General features: G+C 43.8%; 1 protein-coding gene across 1 annotated transcript in view; it reads right to left on the bottom strand.

Annotated features, from left to right (window-relative positions):
* Nucleotides 1-2289: 2289 nt before the first annotated feature.
* Nucleotides 2290-17744, bottom strand: part of MACIR (macrophage immunometabolism regulator) — an 88734-nt gene continuing 73279 nt past the window's right edge. Inside the window, exon 2 of the mRNA XM_044063881.1 lies at nt 2290-4093. Within this exon, the coding sequence (XP_043919816.1) occupies nt 3448-4071 (624 nt within the window). The 5' untranslated portion in view covers nt 4072-4093 and the 3' untranslated portion in view covers nt 2290-3447. The remainder of the gene's footprint in view (nt 4094-17744) is intronic.

Raw genomic sequence — 17744 nt, 5'->3', positions numbered from 1 at the left:
GCTGTTGATATTTAAGCATATGTAACTGGCAAGGCCCCGATTGCCAAGGTTGCAGACGTACAAACCTTCTTTCCCCATCTATCCAGTGCCCTGGAATCTGTCAGAGGGGATAGGATTTTTGTCTGTAGAGGCCTTTACACCCTTGGGACCCTGAGAAATAGTCTCAGGATCAGCAGCAGGATTTTTGAATAGAAATTTGTGGGAGTCAGGAACCCTGCAATATCGGTCTGGCTTACTAGGAGCCGGAGGCAGGGAATCAGGAGCCATGCTTGACTCCAAAAACACATCAACAATGTCTAACACAGGAGGTATTGCCAAAGGCCCTATGCTGAGGAAGGAGGAAATCCCTAAGCCTCTTTTTTGATTCAGAGAAGTCCCGACTCTCCCAATGAAAATGTTCCCTTAAAAAGTGTGCAAAGTCTCTCCAAAAGAGTAATCCTCAGGAGGAGATGCAGATGGGATGGATTCCTCTGCATCAGAATCCTCATAGGGTGGAACAGAAAATTCCTGATCAGAAGAGGAATCAGAAGAAATGGAAACCAGATCTGAAGATTCATAATCAGTGCCTTGCCTAGGCCTCTTAGGCAAGGGGGGGGGCCCTGATCAAGGTAATTAAATCCTCAGCCATTTTGATAATCTAATTTTTAGGCATAGGGGCCTGAGCATGTGGCTCATGCGTTGGTTTTTTAGACATAGAAGAGGTTTTTGATCTTGTTTTTGAGGCTGGCGTCGGTTTAATATAAAAATGTTGAGGCCTGAAAACACCCTCAGAAGCCAGTGCCTGCTCAGCGGCTCCGGACCCATCCAAGGGAGAGATATCCACAGGTTCAATACTCTGAGAATCTTGCGGCATACTGGACTCTGAATGGGTCTCAGTAGAGGTCTGCGACTCTAAAGTAGCAGGTATCGGGCTGCGAAAGCACCTCACTGAATACCGGCGACTGGCTTAGGGGAAGCTTCATCGTTGGTTTTGGACCTCGACAGTCTCTGTCTTTTTCCTTGCATTTTTTTGTGGACTCAGATAGTCTGATTGCTAACAGACGACATTTCAGGATAATTAAATCTTGTACCAAAATATTTAGAAGCAAAAATATACAGACTCTTAATGGTGCGTTGGTTAAATCTAGCACAAGACAGACAGCAAGGCACATTGCGATCTGGGCCTAGGCAAGGAATACAGTACAAATGAAAATCCTTATGAGGTATTTGCTTCCCACATGTAATGCAATTATTAACTTTTACTGACATCGGTAAGGAGCAAGAAAAAATGTTTCCCCAATGGGGTACTTAGCTTTAGATTGAAGACTTTGGTTCTGAAACTCCAATACGAAAATTTCAGGAGTCGGCCGACCGGCACTTGCGAACTGCTTCTGCTTCGGGCACCGTGTGGCAAGAAAGACTGAATAAAATGGCGTCGGCTGCATGTTTTATACCCCTGAAGACCTGACGTCATGGAAGAAGAGACAGCAACCAACGCAGGACCCATGACTTTGTTATTCAGGCCGACTGAGGGCAACCTGCCAGCAGATTACCCCAAATGTAATGACTGCAACAGTGAAACATGAAGAACATCAGAGCAGAGTAATCCCCCACCCACTATTTCTTATAAATCTAAAAGGAGAGTAGTAAATGGTCTTGTGCATTACCTTACCTATGCTAGCTCACTTGAGATAAAAACAGTTTACTTTTATTGGGATATTTTCTTGTATGTCCTACGCTTAGTAACAGAGCTAATTTACAGGAAGGTGACATAAATTGCTACACATTGCACACCAAAAGAGCTGTGAAGTTGCAAAAACACAAGATTACCCTAGCAGTCCTCAGAAACATGATGCTGGATCAACTTGATCTGAGCCCACATCTTCATTTACTACAATGCCCTTATGAATTACGCACAATCCCCTTACGAAAGCGGACAGTTACTTCAAATTGCTGTAATGAATTCATCTGAACAGCACATCAAAATAAACTACTAGGCAGTCATTGAAGCACTAAAAAAGGCAGAAAATTGCTTAATTATCCATGGATGATGACGCTAGATCAACATTTTTAGTTTTGCTTGCTGTAAAAAAAAAAAAAAAAAAATGAAATTCATGGTTAAAAAATGTAAATAGACTCCATGTATGCCAAGGTGGACACAAATACTACAGCAAGTTGCAAAAGAAGGCAATTAAGCAGAGATGGCAAGGTCAACAGCATGCAAAAGGAGATTCAGAAAACATACATTATAAAATGTACAAGATGAAATTTGTAATTGTGTGACTTTCAAAAGAGGACTGCACGGCTGGCAAAGTTTCATGAAATGTATTCTTGCATATTAAGCAAAAACAATGTCAAAATGCTAACACAGAAATAAATGACCAGGGCACCTTAAGAATGCCTAATTGCATAAAACCAAATGCTGTTAACAAGCTTAGTAATCTATGCAAGACCGTTTATTAGTAATTACTATATTTCTTGATTAAATACAGAACAGTGATAAGCAGTTTTAATAAAAATCCTGTAATCTCACAGAATAATAAAGTCCATTACTGTTAAATAAAAACATTCCCTTCCAGAAAAAGACAATCAACTCATAAATGTACTCAATATGACAAAGCAGGTAATATTTACTGACAGGATTTCGATCCTTGGTGTCAGTTCAAGAAAATGATTCAAAATTAACAATAACTACCTTCTTGTTAAGTTATTGCAGGCAATTTTAGTACTTTATTTCCCAAATAGGACAAGACCTCAGAAAAATATGTATGTAACATCTTCTTCCAAAGAGTTTTGCTCAGTAAGCAGCCATAATTGATATGAATTGGTATGCAATAGTTCATGAAGTCATGCAAACAATTTCTTAAGTAGTTAAAGAAGCTATTCAACGGGAAAGAAAGATTGTCTTCAGAATTCAAACTTGTTTGCCATTTAATTTCTGGCCTACACCAGTTGCAACTTGTTTAAACCAGAATCTTAAAATAGTTCTGCTCATAGATACTCCCTGTAAGAGAAAAATACCCAAGGTATGTGCGGACATCTACACACATGCTAAGACACGCTTACAATTGAAGAAACGCGAACCTCCGGCATGTACAATGAAATACCTTATCTGCATTTTCCCACCTAAGACCTTATTAATAAATGTACAGTTTCTACGGCTAACTACACAAAACTTCCATGTTCACTCTTCCTCTAAACATTTGAAACATGAACAGTTTTCAGTTTCGCGTAAAGCCTATGTAATTTAGAGTCTAGCTTTTAGGAAAAAAAATCCAAGGGCCTATTCCTGACTAAACTATGCTTGTTCTTTCTAATGCTCAAGAAAAAAATTGTTTTTCTTAAATGTTCATTACTGTCACAAAGCCAATTCAATCACTAACTCCATGAACAGTCAGGTTATTCTGTGAAGTGTGCAACCAGGATGCAGTATTCTTGACATATCCAGAACATTCTAGCACGTTCTTCTCAGGTCTTATTCCTGGCAAACATGCGCTCCCCTCTTAGTGTGAGGTGTTGCAACTGATACTGTAGAACTTCAGTGTCAGCTGGCTCTTTGATGTTCATTTTATCTAAGTTGAGGTAGTCCAATGATTTAGAATGAGCCCTCTTACCTTTCAAGAGACAAAGAGGAAGGGGCCCATGAAGGGCTTTGCACGGTTCAAAGGACAATGGTCTACTGCACTTTTCCCCTGAACTTGGCATCCTCCTTCGTCTCCTTCCATTAACAGTTGGTATTTCATAAGGCTGATAATATCTTCCTTTTGTTCTGTACAGCCGTGAGGCACGGCCAAACCCGGAGTCCAGCTGCTTGGATCGCATGCTTGGCAAAGTTTCCATTGTACTTTCTTCACCACTGGAACACTTCTGGGCTAACTTTAAAAGCTCTTCACCTGTGGTAAACCCAACCAAATAGTTAGAATCCATGTGAAGAATCTGGTAACCCGATACAGTCCGCCTGATGGGAGAACATGGAGTGCTAGAGCAACGAGGTTTCTCAATGTCTGTTTTAACTGGAGAGTTTCCTTCCTTTACAAGCAAAGGAAAGGTTGAAGTACTGGTCCTGCAATCCCCATTTACATCCACCTCCATTTCCAGTGTGTCACCTCCCTTCCTAAGGAGGAAAAAAAAAAAAAAAAAAAAAAAAAAAAAAAAAAAACAATTAATGAAGTGTCCTTACTCTCCACAGAGATGACGTCACTTTAATTTCTAGTAATTTATTAAGTGAAACTATTATTCTACTCTGGAAAAATTTAAATCAGCATATTAATCCAGACAACATCTACATAAAATGAAATTACAATTGAGATAAACATAACAGCAGATCTTCCAAAAAAACTTCCTAGTGAGTGAAAGTTGAGAGAAGTATCAGATGTCAAATACTAGAATCACAACAGAAAGCACAGTCGTTCAAGAACTTACAAAACAGTAGATATCCTACTGATCACTGTTGCAGTATTCCAAACTGTTGGTTTATCTCTCCAAATAAACACAATGTCCAGACAGGGTACAAAAACCAAAACCTTCTGTAGACCCATACATCCAACGTACTACATAAGCACATGGGCATAAGGGCACATAAGAGGACATATGAGCACAAATCCTCCAAGCTAGTAAGCCTGAAAACACCTAAGGGACAAATTAAGCTGGTCAGCTAAGAGGGGAGAGTCAGAAAGACAGTGATGCCCTTTGTTCCATGAGGAGAAAAGGGAAAATAATCTGAAAAGGGTGAAGGTAGAGATGGAACGAATAGTGCAACTGTGAACAGTTGGACATCTACTGTTACCACTATGGTAGGTTCTTTGCACAACTATGCTATTTCCTTCCTTAAATCACTGTTGCAATAGTCAAACTGTTGAGTGACCCTCAAAGCTTAAGATGAAAAATGGTTGGTAGGATGCTGTACATAACTATCAAGTTAGCCAGAAAGGACCAACTTGGTGAAGCTGTCCTAGATCTAGAACAGACATCCACCCTGTAATGTTTTGTAAAGTTCTGTGCAGAAGACCAAGTAGCTGCTTCATGAATGATCCTACAATGAATTCCCTTGTAGGAAAGCTCCAAATCGGGCTACTGCTCCAGTAAGAAAGTGCCTTTGTTGAAGAGGTAAGGGGTCTGTCATGCTGAGCATAGCAAAGGGCAGTGGATCTTGAGATTCACTTAATAGTTGCTTAGAAACTGAATAATGGAATAAAATAAACAGTTAAACCAATTTGTGGATATCTTTTGTCTTATCTAAGTAAAACTTGAATTGTCTATGGACATCAAGGGAATGAAGGATCTCCCACACACACACACACACACACACACACACACACACACACACACACACACACACACACACACACACACACACACACACACACACACACATTTTGTGGGTTAGGAAAGAAGGTAGGCAGGTTAAAGGGACAGTTTGTTCACTACTTTGGGCATGAATGAGGAACTGACTCTTAATGACATCCTATCCTTGTGAAAAATTAGGAAAGGAGGGATAGCCATAAGGGCATGCAACTCATACTCTTCTAGTAGAGGTAAGGGCTACCAGAAGAATAGTTTTCAAAGTACAGAATTTGAGAGCAGTGGCTGCTAGCTCGAAGGTAGGTGCAGTACGTCTTCCTTGCACAAAGATGATGTCCCAAAACAGAAGAGCACCTTTCCTAGGGTGTTTAGATGGAGTACAACTTTAAGGAACTGTCTGACCCTCTAGTCTAGCCAGAAGAGGTAGACAAGCAGATATAGCTGAAAGGTGTGCCTTAATTGACAAATATGTTAGACATTTCATACAGATAGAGGACCACACTAGGGAGTTAGTTTGAACTGGGTCCTGTCTAGTGGAAGCCTTCACTGCCTCCTAGAGAACCTTCAGCATGTCCTCGGAGAACTGGCGTTTTAAAGGGATCAGAACCCTATCACCCATATAGTAAGGTTGAGAGCTGGCAGACTCGGATGTAGAAGCAAGCCCTTCTGCTGTGTAAACAAGTTCACTATGGAGGGAGGATTCTGGCGATAGCCCTTGGCTAAATGAAACAGAACAGGGGGCACCAATGCTGCTTTGGTCAAAAGGGAATTGCCAGTAGGATCTGTGGGCATTCCTTTTAGATCTTTAAAGACCTTGGGAAGAAGAGGAAGTAGAAGGAAGGCACAAAGGTTCTTCTCCTTCCACAGGGAGGACATTGTATCCACTTTTCAGGCTTAAGGTCAGCAAGTCCTGGTCCTGAAAAGCAGAAGTTACTTTTTGTTGATGGAGGCAAATAGAGCTAACTCAGGCACCCACCACCATTTGTGGACTAGGTCTAGGAAGACTTCCCTATTTAGCATCCACTCATGGGGATCTTCCCTTATTTGCTTAGACTATCTGAAAGTATTTTCTTGTGAAGGAATGTAAACTGCTTGGAGAGAGAGAGAGAGAGAGAGAGAGAGAGAGAGAGAGAGAGAGAGAGAGAGACAGAGAGAGAGAGAGAGACAGAGACAGAGAGAGAGAGAGAGACAGAGAGAGAGAGAGACAGAGAGAGAGAGAGAGACAGAGAGAGAGACAGAGAGAGAGACAGAGAGAGAGAGAGAGAGAGAGAGAGAGAGAGAGAGAGAGAGAGAGAGAGAGAGAGAGAGAGAGAGAGAGAGAGAGAGAGAGAGAGAGAGAGAGAGAGAGAGAGGAGAGAGAGAGAGAGAGAGAGAGAGGAGAGAGAGAGAGAGAGAGAGAGAGAGAGAGAGAGAGAGAGAGAGAGATAGAGAGAGAGGCAGAGAGAGAGAGAGAGAGAGAGAGAGAGAGAGAGAGAGAGAGAGAGAGAGAGGGGGGGGAGAGAGAGAGAGAGAGAGAGAGAGAGAGAGAGAGAGAGAGAGAGGGGAGAGAGAGGGGAGAGAGAGAGAGAGAGAGAGAGAGAGAGAGAGAGAGAGAGAGAGGGGGGAGAGAGAGAGAGAGAGAGAGAGAGAGAGAGAGAGAGAGAGAGAGAGAGAGAGAGGGGGGAGAGAGAGAGAGAGAGGGAGAGAGAGAGAGGGGGAGAGAGAGAGAGGGGGGAGAGAGAGAGAGAGAGAGAGAGAGAGGGGGGGAGAGAGAGAGAGAGAGAGAGAGAGAGAGAGAGAGAGAGAGAGAGAGAGAGAGAGAGAGAGAGAGAGAGAGAGAGAGAGAGAGAGAGAGAGAGAGAGAGAGAGAGAGAGAGAGAGAGAGAGAGAGAGAGAGAGAGAGAGAGAGAGAGAGAGAGAGAGAGAGGGGAGAGAGAGAGAGAGAGGGGGGAGAGAGAGAGAGAGAGAGGGGAGAGAGAGAGAGAGAGAGAGAGAGAGAGAGAGAGAGAGAGAGAGAGAGAGAGAGAGAGAGAGAGAGAGGGAGAGAGAGAGAGAGAGAGGGGGGGGAGAGAGAGAGAGAGAGAGAGAGAGAGAGAGAGAGAGAGAGAGAGAGAGAGAGAGAGAGAGAGACAGAGAGACAGAGAGACAGAGAGAGAGAGACAGAGAGAGACAGAGAGACAGAGAGAGACAGAGAGACAGAGACAGAGACAGAGACAGAGACAGAGAGAGACAGAGACAGAGACAGAGACAGAGAGAGACAGAGACAGAGAGAGACAGAGACAGAGACAGAGACAGAGACAGAGAGAGAGAGAGAGACCAAGCTAAAAGGGCCAGTTGTCACAGTTGGCAAGATCTGGTTTCTCTTGCTTATGTATCACATGACTACGGTGCTGTTTGTAAATGCTCTTAATGGACCTGGCTTCGAATGGTGACTGAAGATCTGTAGAGTCTGTAATAATGTCTCGTTTCCCTCACTTTGATATGTTCTGGTTTTATGTTTTTAGGCTACCATCACTGAACCTTCAGGTTGTCTGTCTAGGCTTGGCATGCGTCATCTGATGCATCTGTGTGCAGTTCCTGCTTTTGTGTCTGCAATTTTATAGGTAGTCCAGGGTTGAGTTTTATTTGTGCTACCCACCAAAATATTTCCTTCTTTAAGCAAGTTAGGAGTGGAAGAAGTACATCCAGTCCTTGTGAATGCTGGGACCAGGTGGATGTCATTTAACACTGGAGCTTCCTCATGTGCAGTCTGACAAAGGGAAAGTACAGTTTTGTACCTACCATAAATGTAGATGTTAGAGTGTCTTCAGTGCTGCAGTCATTACACTTGGGTTATCCTGCCGTCAGGCAGGCCCGCAGTCAGCCCGAGCTCCAAAGTCTTGGTCCGGCATCAGTTGCTGTCGCCTCTGCCCGGACATCAGTCTGCCAGGGGAATATAAGCAGCAGCCAACGCCATTTTCTTCAGTTTTTCTTGCCCCAGATGTCAGGTGCCCCCAAAAATGGTAGGCAATACATATTGCTAATAAAACACACAAAAAAGATAAAAATAAAACCTTCATTAACCAGCAAATACACCACATAGGTAGTAAAGGTTAGTCCCAAAAAAGGAAGAGGGGCTGGCGGGTGGGTAACCTGGACTGCAGCAGTGAAGACACATTAACATCTACATTTATGGTAGGTACAAAACTGTACTATGTTCATTGTATTTCACTGCTGCAGTCATTACACTTGGATAGAATCCCAAAGCTGAGTTTGGGTGGCTGGCTCTATAGAGGATTTGGTGTGGCTATGAGGCCCTGCAGCACTGCAGTGGCAAAGCCAGCTCTGGATCTAGAATAAAAAGAGGCAAATGGTAATGCTTGGTAAAGGTGTGCACTGAACTCCAAGTTGCAGCTTCCAAGGTATCTTTGGTAGGTTCTCCTCTACGGAAGGCAGTACACGTGGCAGTTGCCCTGGTGGAATGTGGTCTAATATTACTAGGTACAGGTTTCCCATTTTGTGTGTAGCAGAGCCGGATACAGTGTCATATTCACTTTGAAATGGTCTGCTTTGAAATTGCCTTTCCCTGTGATCCTGCAGCATATGATACAAACAATTGTTCAGATTTTCTGAAAGCTTTTGTTTTGTCCAAGTAGAAGCGCAATTGCCTGTGTATGTCCAAATAATGTAGAAGTCTCTCCCCTTTATTTTGGGGAGTTGGATATAATGTTAAGTGAATAGATTGGTTTAACAGCCACACTGGAAACCACCTTAGGCATAAAGGAAGGGTTTGTTCTTAAAGAAACCCTGTCTTGGTGGAAAATGATAAAAGGCTCCACTGCCATTAGTGCCTGTAGTTCTGAGACTCTTCGTGCTGAGGTTATTGCCAGAAGCAGAGCAGTTTTCCATGACATACATTTTAACTCTGCTGAATTGGCTGGTTCAAATGGAGGCAAAGTGAGCTTTTCCAAAATGAAATTGAGGTCCCAAGTTGGTATTGGTGCTCTCCGGGGTGGTCTTATGTTTTTAGCCCCTCTGAGGTATTGCTTTAGCAAAGGATGAGAAGAAATTGGAGGATCTGTGTTGTAATGAGCCGAGATGGCAGAAGCGTGAATCTTAATGGATGAGAAGGATAGTCCTTTGTCCAGCATCTCAGTCAAGTATTGTAGTATCTGAGGAATGTTAGGGACCAGAGGATCAAGGTTTTGAGCCTAGTTCCAGGCACAGAAACTCTTCCACTTTTCTGAATAAGATTTCCTGGTGCTAGGTCTCCTGGCCTCCAAAATGACATCCATAACAGCTTTAGAGAGAGAAGTTGTCTATCTGGCTATTGAATTTGCCATGCAGCCAGGTTTAAGGTTTTGAGTTGACTGTGCAGTATCTGATTGTTTTGCTGAGTCAGAAGGTGGGGAATTTGAGGCAAAATCCAAGGTGGGCCTTGAGCTAAGTTCTTTAAGATTGGGTACCAGTGCTGGCGTGGCCAGTCTGGAGCAATCAGAATCATTTGTGGTTTGTCTTGTCTGGCTTTTAGGAGTACCTTTGAAAGGAGAGGCAGTGGTGGGAAGGCATAAACACTTAGGCTTTTCCAACTGAACAAAAGAGCATCCACTTTCCATGCTTGTGTGTGATAAGTCCTTGTGCAGAATTTTTGTAGTTGGCAATTCAGTGGGGAGGCAAAGAGATCTATGTCCGGGCACCCCCATTTTTGCATTATCATGCTGAAAACTTGTGGATTTAATTTCCACTCATGAGGATCCATGATGTTTCTGCTTAGCTCGTCTGCCAGAGTATTTATCTTTCCTGGCAGGAATTGTGCTTGCAGATGAACTTGATAACTTATAGCAGTGTTCCACAAGGTCATGGCTTGCCTGCATAGGGGGTAAGAATGAGTGCCCCCTTGCTTGTTTATGTACCACATCACTGTGGTGTTGTCTGTCCTTAATTGTCCTGGATGCAGAAGGTCCTTGAAAGCTGTTAGGGCATTTTGTACAGCCAACATCTCTTGACTGATGTGAAGAGGCATTTGTTCTGTGGTCCATTTGCCCTGAATACATTTTCCTGCCATGTGTGCTCCGCCGGCGTAATCCGAGGTGTCTGTTATAGTCTGCCTGGCTGTGGGAAGAGTGAAAGGCTGACCATTGTTGAGGTGACATGCCTATGCCCACCATCAAAACTCCTGTTGTAGGCAGGGAATTAGAGGTATTACTGGTCTCCAAGCTGTGAGAATGTTGAGACCAAACACTTTTTAGGTACCACTGTAATTTCCTCATATGCAGTCTTGCATATGGAATTAGTAGAATGCAGGATGCCATGAATCCCAAGGCCTGCAGAATTTTTCTTGCAGGGAGTTCGGAATTTGTTGCCATCAATTGAAAGTATTGAGTCAGTTGTCCTTGTTTGTCTGGCGTGAGATAAGCCATCTGGGCCATTGTATTTAAGCTGGCACCCAGGAATATTATCTCTTGTGAGGGCACTAGTTTTGATTTATTTTCGTTTATCATGTACCCTAGGCAACTTAATCTTTTTACAAACGCCAGATGCTGTAGAAGAATATCCCTGCTCTCTGCTTGAATCAGGCAGTCGTCCAGATATGGATAGATTTGAATTCCTTTTTGCCTGCAAATGCAATTACTGGTGCCAGGCACTTGGTAAAGACCCTGGGCACAGTAGATAAGCCAAAGGGCAATGCAGAGAATTGGTAGTGCATTGAACCAGCTATGAATCTGAGGTATCTTCTGCAATTTTGTCCGATAGGGACATGCAGGTATGCCTCGAGGTCCAAAGTAACAAGCCAAGCTTTCTTGCCAAACATGGGAAGGAGCTGTTGTAGTGTCAGCATTTTGAATTTTGGAACATCCAGGTAAGTATTTGGAGTGGAAAGGTCCAGAATGGGTCTCCAGTCTTTGTCCTTTCTGGGTACCAGGAAGAGTCTTGAGTAAAATCCTTGTCCGTTTTCCTGCTGTGGTACTCTTAGCTCTCATGTCCATGAGAGCTGTAATTTGTTTTTGTGCCGCTGCCCATTGATTTTGTGGCAGGTCTGGCATTCCTTTTAGCCTTGGAAAAGTGTGAAAGTGGAACCTGTAACCTTGAGACACAATATTCAGCACCCATTTGTCTTGGGTGATTGCTTGCCAGTTTTGAGAAAAAAGTGCTAGTGTCCCCCCTAAGGAAGCTGCCAAAAGGTAGGAGTTTGGCATTGGATGGATGGGGGAAGTCATTGGGACAGTTTCCTGTAAGGTTGTGACTTATCCTAACCTTGTTTTGGATTTGAAGGACCCCACTGTCGTGGTCTATAAGAACCTTGTGGCTGAGATCTGCCTCTTGGGCGTCTGTATCTGCCTCTGTGGCCTGTCTGCCACTGGAAAGGACCAACTCTTAGTAGGCCAATTTGTGCTAAATCATGGTGGCTGTACCTGTAAGAAATCATTTACTGTTTGCATAGATTTTGCCTTATCCTCCATTTTCTTTAATACCTCTTCTGCCTTAATACCAAATAAATTATCTTGCTGCAAAGGGGCATCCAATAATTTTACCTTAACATGATCTGGTAAACTTTGTTCTTTTAACCAAGCATGCCTTTGAATCACAGATCCTGTAACTGCTGCTCTACAAGAAGCTTCTAATGAATCAAAACCACATTGCAAAGTATGCTTTCCCACTTGCTCAGCTGCATGCAATAAATCCTGCATTTCCTTATAGTCAGGTTGTTCTGCATTTATACTCATTTTTGTTTTGAGACAGTAAATATTGCTGATACTTAAGCATGTGAAACTGGCAATTCAGAGCTCTCACTGCTAAAGTTGCAGAGGTGTAAACTTTCTTTCCCCATCTGCCTAATGCTCTAGAGTCCCTATCTGAGGGAACTGGATTCTTAGCAGTGGAAGCCTTAACCCCTTTGGGACCCTGGGAAATAGCTTCTGGGTCTGCAACAGGGTTTTTATAAAGAAATTTGTGAGAGTCAGGGAATCTGTAGTATCTATCTGGCTTGACTGGAGCTGGAAGTAAAGAATCAGGGTTTAAACTAGATTTAGAGACCACATCATCCACAATGTCCAACACTGGCAGAATAGCAAGGGGCCTGTGCTGAGGCAACAAAAGAAAGTCTGAGCCTTTTCTTGGATTCTGAGTAATCCTGGCCCCCCCAATGGAAATGCTCCCTCATGGTATGTAAAGTTTTCCCAAAAGAGTAATCCTCAGGAGGAGAGGCTGAAGGAATGGACTCTTCAGCATCAGAATCCTCATATGGGGGGTAAAGAATATCAGAATTAATTGAAACATGGTCAGAGGAATCATAACCTGTATCCTGCCTAGGCCTTTTATCAGGAGGGGGATGGGAACCCCTGATCAGAGTTATCAAGTCTTCGGCCATCTTCAGCATCTGTTTTTTAGGCATGGAGGCCTGTCCAGGTGAATGCTGTACTTGCTTCTTTGTCTTTAGTGTAGGCTTGGCTGTAGTTGTAATGGTAAGTTGAGTAGGCCTGAAAACACCCTCAGAAGCCGATGTCTGCTCAATGGCTCCGGACCCATCTGAAGGGTTTATCTCCATTTGCCCAATACCTTGAGGCTCCAGAGCCCTAGGCAACTCCACGTGGGAGTCGGACGCGGCCTGTGGCTCCGAGGTAGCGGGTGTCAGGGGCTGCGAAAACGCCTCACTGAAAACCAGCGAACCGGTGACTGGCCTAGAAGAGGCTTCGTCAGTTTTGGGCCTAGGATGCCTTTCCTTATCTTTATCTTTGCGCTTTTTATGCATTCCGGTCGTCGGTTGTTCCGATGGCATTGTGTAATTAAACCTTCGCCCAAAGTAATGGCGAGCAAAATCAAACCGATGTTTAATAGTGCGTTTGTTAAATCTAGCACAAAACCGACAACTAGTGACGTCGTGATCTGGGCCTAGGCATGGAATACAGTAAGAATGAAAATCCTTATGAGGTATTTGCTTCCCACAAGAAATACAATTATTAACTTTTTCTGACATCGGTCTGAGGCAAGAAAAAATTCCCTAATGGGGTACTTAGCTTTATTGAAGACTTCGGTTCTGAAATAGAATTTGAAATCTCAGGAGTCGGCCGACCGGCACTTGTGAACTGCTTTTGCTTCGGGCACTGCGCGGCAAGAAAGACTGAAGAAATTGGCGTCAGCTGCTTCTTATATACCCCTGGCGCACGGACGTCAGGGAAGAGGCGACAGCAGCCGACGCTGGACCAAGACTTTGGAACTCAGGCCGACTGCGGGCCCGCCTGACGGCAGGATAACCCAAGTGTAATGACTGCAGCAGGGAAACACTATGAACATCCATGGTTATGGTCGCTACCATGAGTCTCAGAACTCTGAAAAAATTTCCCTGCTGTACAGGACTGGAGGAAGAAGAGAGTGAAAGTAATTAGAGAGACCTTCCACTTTGTCTGGTGGTAGGAAACCCTGCACGGGTTTGGTGTTAAGCGGAAGAAGAGAGTGAAAGTAATTAGAGAGACCTTCCACTTTGTCTGGTGGTAGGAAACCCTGCATGGGTTTGGTGTTAAGCTGGCACCTCAAAAAACAATCTTAGGTGGAGGTTACTGCAAACTTTTTGAGGCCTATTGTGAATGCCAAGCCCTAGAGCAGGGACTGGGTGAAGTTGAAATGTGTCAAGAGTACATGCTGAGCTGATGCCTGCATTAACAAGTTGTCCAAGTAGGGAAAAAAAAAAACCTGCAACCCTTTTGTTCTGCAGAAGGTTATGACGGGGCGAGGCATTTTGTGAAGACTCTTGGAACTGTGGAAAGCCCAAAGTGCAAAGCAGATAACTGAAAATGTGACGAGCCAACTGTAAACTTCAAAACTTTCCTGTAAGCACAAAAGGATAGGAATGTGAAAAACAGTGTCCCTCGACCTAATGGATGTCTAAGGCGCCCTGAGGTAGAATGAGATGCAAGAGTCTGTAGAGAGAACATTTTAAACAAAGATACCTGTAGAAAAGTGTGGAGAATGAAAGATCCAGAAAGAGTTTCCAGTCTCCTTTTCTTGGTACAAGGAATAGAATCCTTTACCTATGTACTGAGAGAGAACTGGCAATATTGTACCCTACTGAATTAGGGGATTGGATGATAGAATACAGCAGCTGAATCTGGTTGTGAGGAGGTGGGGACATGCCAGGAAATGGGACAAGTTATTTCCAAATCATTCTATACCCATGCTAAATGATGGGAAGGACCCATTTGCCTACTGTGATGAGAAAAAAAATTGTATGTATTAGGAAAGTCCTTCAAGAGGACAGGGAAGGAATGAAAGGGTGGGGAAGGGAGTACAGGGTAGTCACACAGACTTGTCTAGGTGCTAGAAAGCACTAGGAAGCCTTAAACTGATATAAGCACTCAACTCTCCTTGTCAATAAGGAGAAATTAATCATAGCCACTAAACAGCCTACAATTGCAAAGTACCTTGCAAAGGTAAGGGAAAACAGCTCTTGTACTTTACAAAAAAGCACCTAAACAGGCATGTCCAAGGGTCAGCTTCTGGTGACTTCTGTTCACCTGGTGAATCTGGGCATACTGGGGCAATGTAGCAATTGCCTCATGTATACAGATAACCCTCTCCTCCTATCACCCAACACTACAACCTGCGAGAGATGCACTTACATAGCTAAACTGGAAGCAAAGCTCTCTCCAGCCAAGATTGTGCTAAACAGTCAAGAGGAGAAGGTTAACACCTGCACTACACCTCAAGCAACACACAGCCCTTCAAAACCCACACCATCAACACCCACACATAGCAACACTAAACCCACATATGCGGAGGCCCTTAACATTAATCTGTCCAAGCAACAAAGACCTCCGAAGCTGAAACGGAAACAAACACCAGTCACAACCAAAGTGACACATAGCTCATAATACCAGTGTGTCACCCAACAACAGCCCCCAAGGCAAGACAGTGTACCTAACACTTTAGTCATAGGTGACTCTACAGTCAGGCACACTGATGTCCCACTCACCAGGCTGAACAAGGAGAAAATTACAGTCAGCTGCCCGTCGGGTGCCAGGATCCACCACATAACACATGCACTCAAGTCACTCCACAACAACTACAAATATGACTCCGTCACTGTCCATGTTGGAGTGAATGGCTTGAGACATGCATCCCTGGACTACATGAAGAGAGACATGGAAGAGCTCTCAGATCATGTGACCCAGGAAGGTATAACCCTAGTCCTGAGTAGCATCCTGCTTTCTCCCAAAATGATACCACAGTATAAGGGCAAAATGACTGACTTAACAATTGGTTAAGCTTCTAGTGTCAAAGGGGATTCAGTATCTGTCTGCCTGGTAAGACATGATCGACAAACCACAATGCTTTGCCAGACATGGTCTGCACTTGTCATCCCTGGGATTCAGGTTACTGGCTAAAGCGCTTGCCACCCCTATAGTGCCTTTTTTAGGCAAGGTTCAAAGGACAAAAAAGTACAGTTTTGTACCTACCATAAATGTAGATGTCCGAGAGGAATGCATCTGCAGTCTTTACAAATGGGTTGTCCTGTCGTCAGGCAGCCCTTCGGTCGGCCGGATTCCAAAGTCTGGGTCTGGCTTCGGCTGGTGTCGCACTTCACCCGACGTCATTGCGGCAGTCATTCGGGTATAAAGGCATCAGCCGACGCCATTTTCCTCAGTGTTTCTTGCCCCAGATGCCAGGTGCCCTCTTGGATGGCTAAATTTGAATAAATGCCAAAGTTTCCAAATAGTAGAGAGCAAACACACAAAATAAGCATGTATGTACATATATACAAACAAATACACCATAATAGATCCCCCCCCAAGCTAGCTGAAGATTGGTAAGTACCCTAGGAGTACCTCAGAGGGGAAAGGAGGGTGGGTAATCCTGACTGCAGATGCATTCCTCTCAGACATCTACATTTATGGAAGGTACAAAACTGTACTATGTCCTTCAAGGATGCATCTGCAGTCTTTACAAATGGGTAGAATACCATAGCTAAACTAGGGGAGGAGGAAATGAGAATAGATTATGGTGTAGTCAGGATCCCTTGCAAAACAGCAGTGGCAAAACCAGCACGGGATCTAGAGTATAGAGGTAAGTTATAATGCTTGGCAAATGTATGCACGGAGGTCCAAGTAGCAGCCTCTATAATGTCCTTGGTAGCCACTCCTCGTAAGAAAGCTGTGGTAGTGGCTGTAGCTCTTGTGGAGTGAGGCCTGATGTTCTCTGGAGTTTTCTTTCCATGGTAGGAGTAACAAAATCTAATGCAATTTCCTATCCATTTGGAGATTGTCCGTTTAGAAATTGGTTTTCCTTCCTTTCCTGTTGCATATACTACCAGAAGCTGGTCAGTTTTTCTATTGTTTTTTGTCCTGTCCAGGTAGTAGCGTAATTGTCTGTGTACATCCAAGGTATGTAAGAGCTTTTCTCCCCTGTTCTGTGGATTGGGGAAGAATGTAGGAAGGTGGATAGCTTGATTTAAAGAGACTCTGGATACCACCTTAGGCATAAATGTAGGATTTGTTCTCATGGACACTATCTTGATGGAAGATCAGGAAGGGTTGTACTGCCATTAATGCCTGTAGTTCAGAGACCCTTCTTGCTGAAGTTATTGCCAGCAGGAAAGCAGTCTTCCAGGATAAGTATTGCAATTCTGCTGTAGCTGCTGGTTCGAAAGGAGGTAGAGTCAGTTTTTCTAGCACAAAGTTCAAGTCCCATGCTGGCAATGGAGGTTTCCTGGGAGGTTTTACATTTTTAATTCCTCTCAGAAACTGTCTGAGCACAGGATGCGAGAAGACAGGAGGATCAGAGCTGTATTCTGCTGAAATAGCTGATGCATGTATCTTGATGGAGGAATAGGACAGGCCTGTATGGAAGAGCTCCGCCAAGTACTCCAGGATGTTGGCTATGTTCACCAGTGTCACATCTTGCCCCTTTGCAGTACTCCAGATGAGATATCTTTTCCATTTTGCTGCATAATTCTTTCTTGTTGAAGATCTACGAGCCTCCAGGATTATGTCTTTAACCCTTTGGGATAAATTTGGGTTAATTGCTGTTATGTAATGTTCCAGGCAGTTAGCTGCAGAGTTTTTAGGTTTGGATGCAGGATGTTGTAGTTGTTCTGTGTCACCAGTAATGGGATCAGGGGCAGTGTCCATATTTGTTCCCGGGACATGCTCCTCAGCAGTGGATACCAATGTTGTCTTGGCCAGTCTGGGGCTATCAGAATGATCCTCGGACGTTCCTCTTTGATCTTGAGAAGCACCTTGTGCATCAAAGGAAGTGGTGGGAATGCGTATGCTGTCAGGCTTTTCCAACTGAAGGATAGGGAGTCCACCTTCCAAGCAAGTGGGTGGTAAGTCCTTGTGCAGAATTTCTTCAACTGGTAATTGAATGGGGATGCAAACAAGTCTATTTGTGGTAATCCCCATTCTCTTGTGATGGTTTTGAAGATGTCCGGATGCAGCATCCATTCGTGGGCATCTGTTGTAGTTCTGCTTAATATGTCTGCTAGAATGTTTTCCTTCCCAGGTACATAAATT

The sequence above is a fragment of the Protopterus annectens genome, chromosome 2.part2 (genome assembly GCF_019279795.1).
Source record: "Protopterus annectens isolate FY-2018-M chromosome 2.part2, PAN1.0, whole genome shotgun sequence".
Classification (NCBI taxonomy): Eukaryota; Metazoa; Chordata; order Ceratodontiformes; family Protopteridae; genus Protopterus; species Protopterus annectens.
Note: the sequence above shows the minus strand (reverse complement) of the source record. Positions and strands in the feature narration are given on the sequence as shown.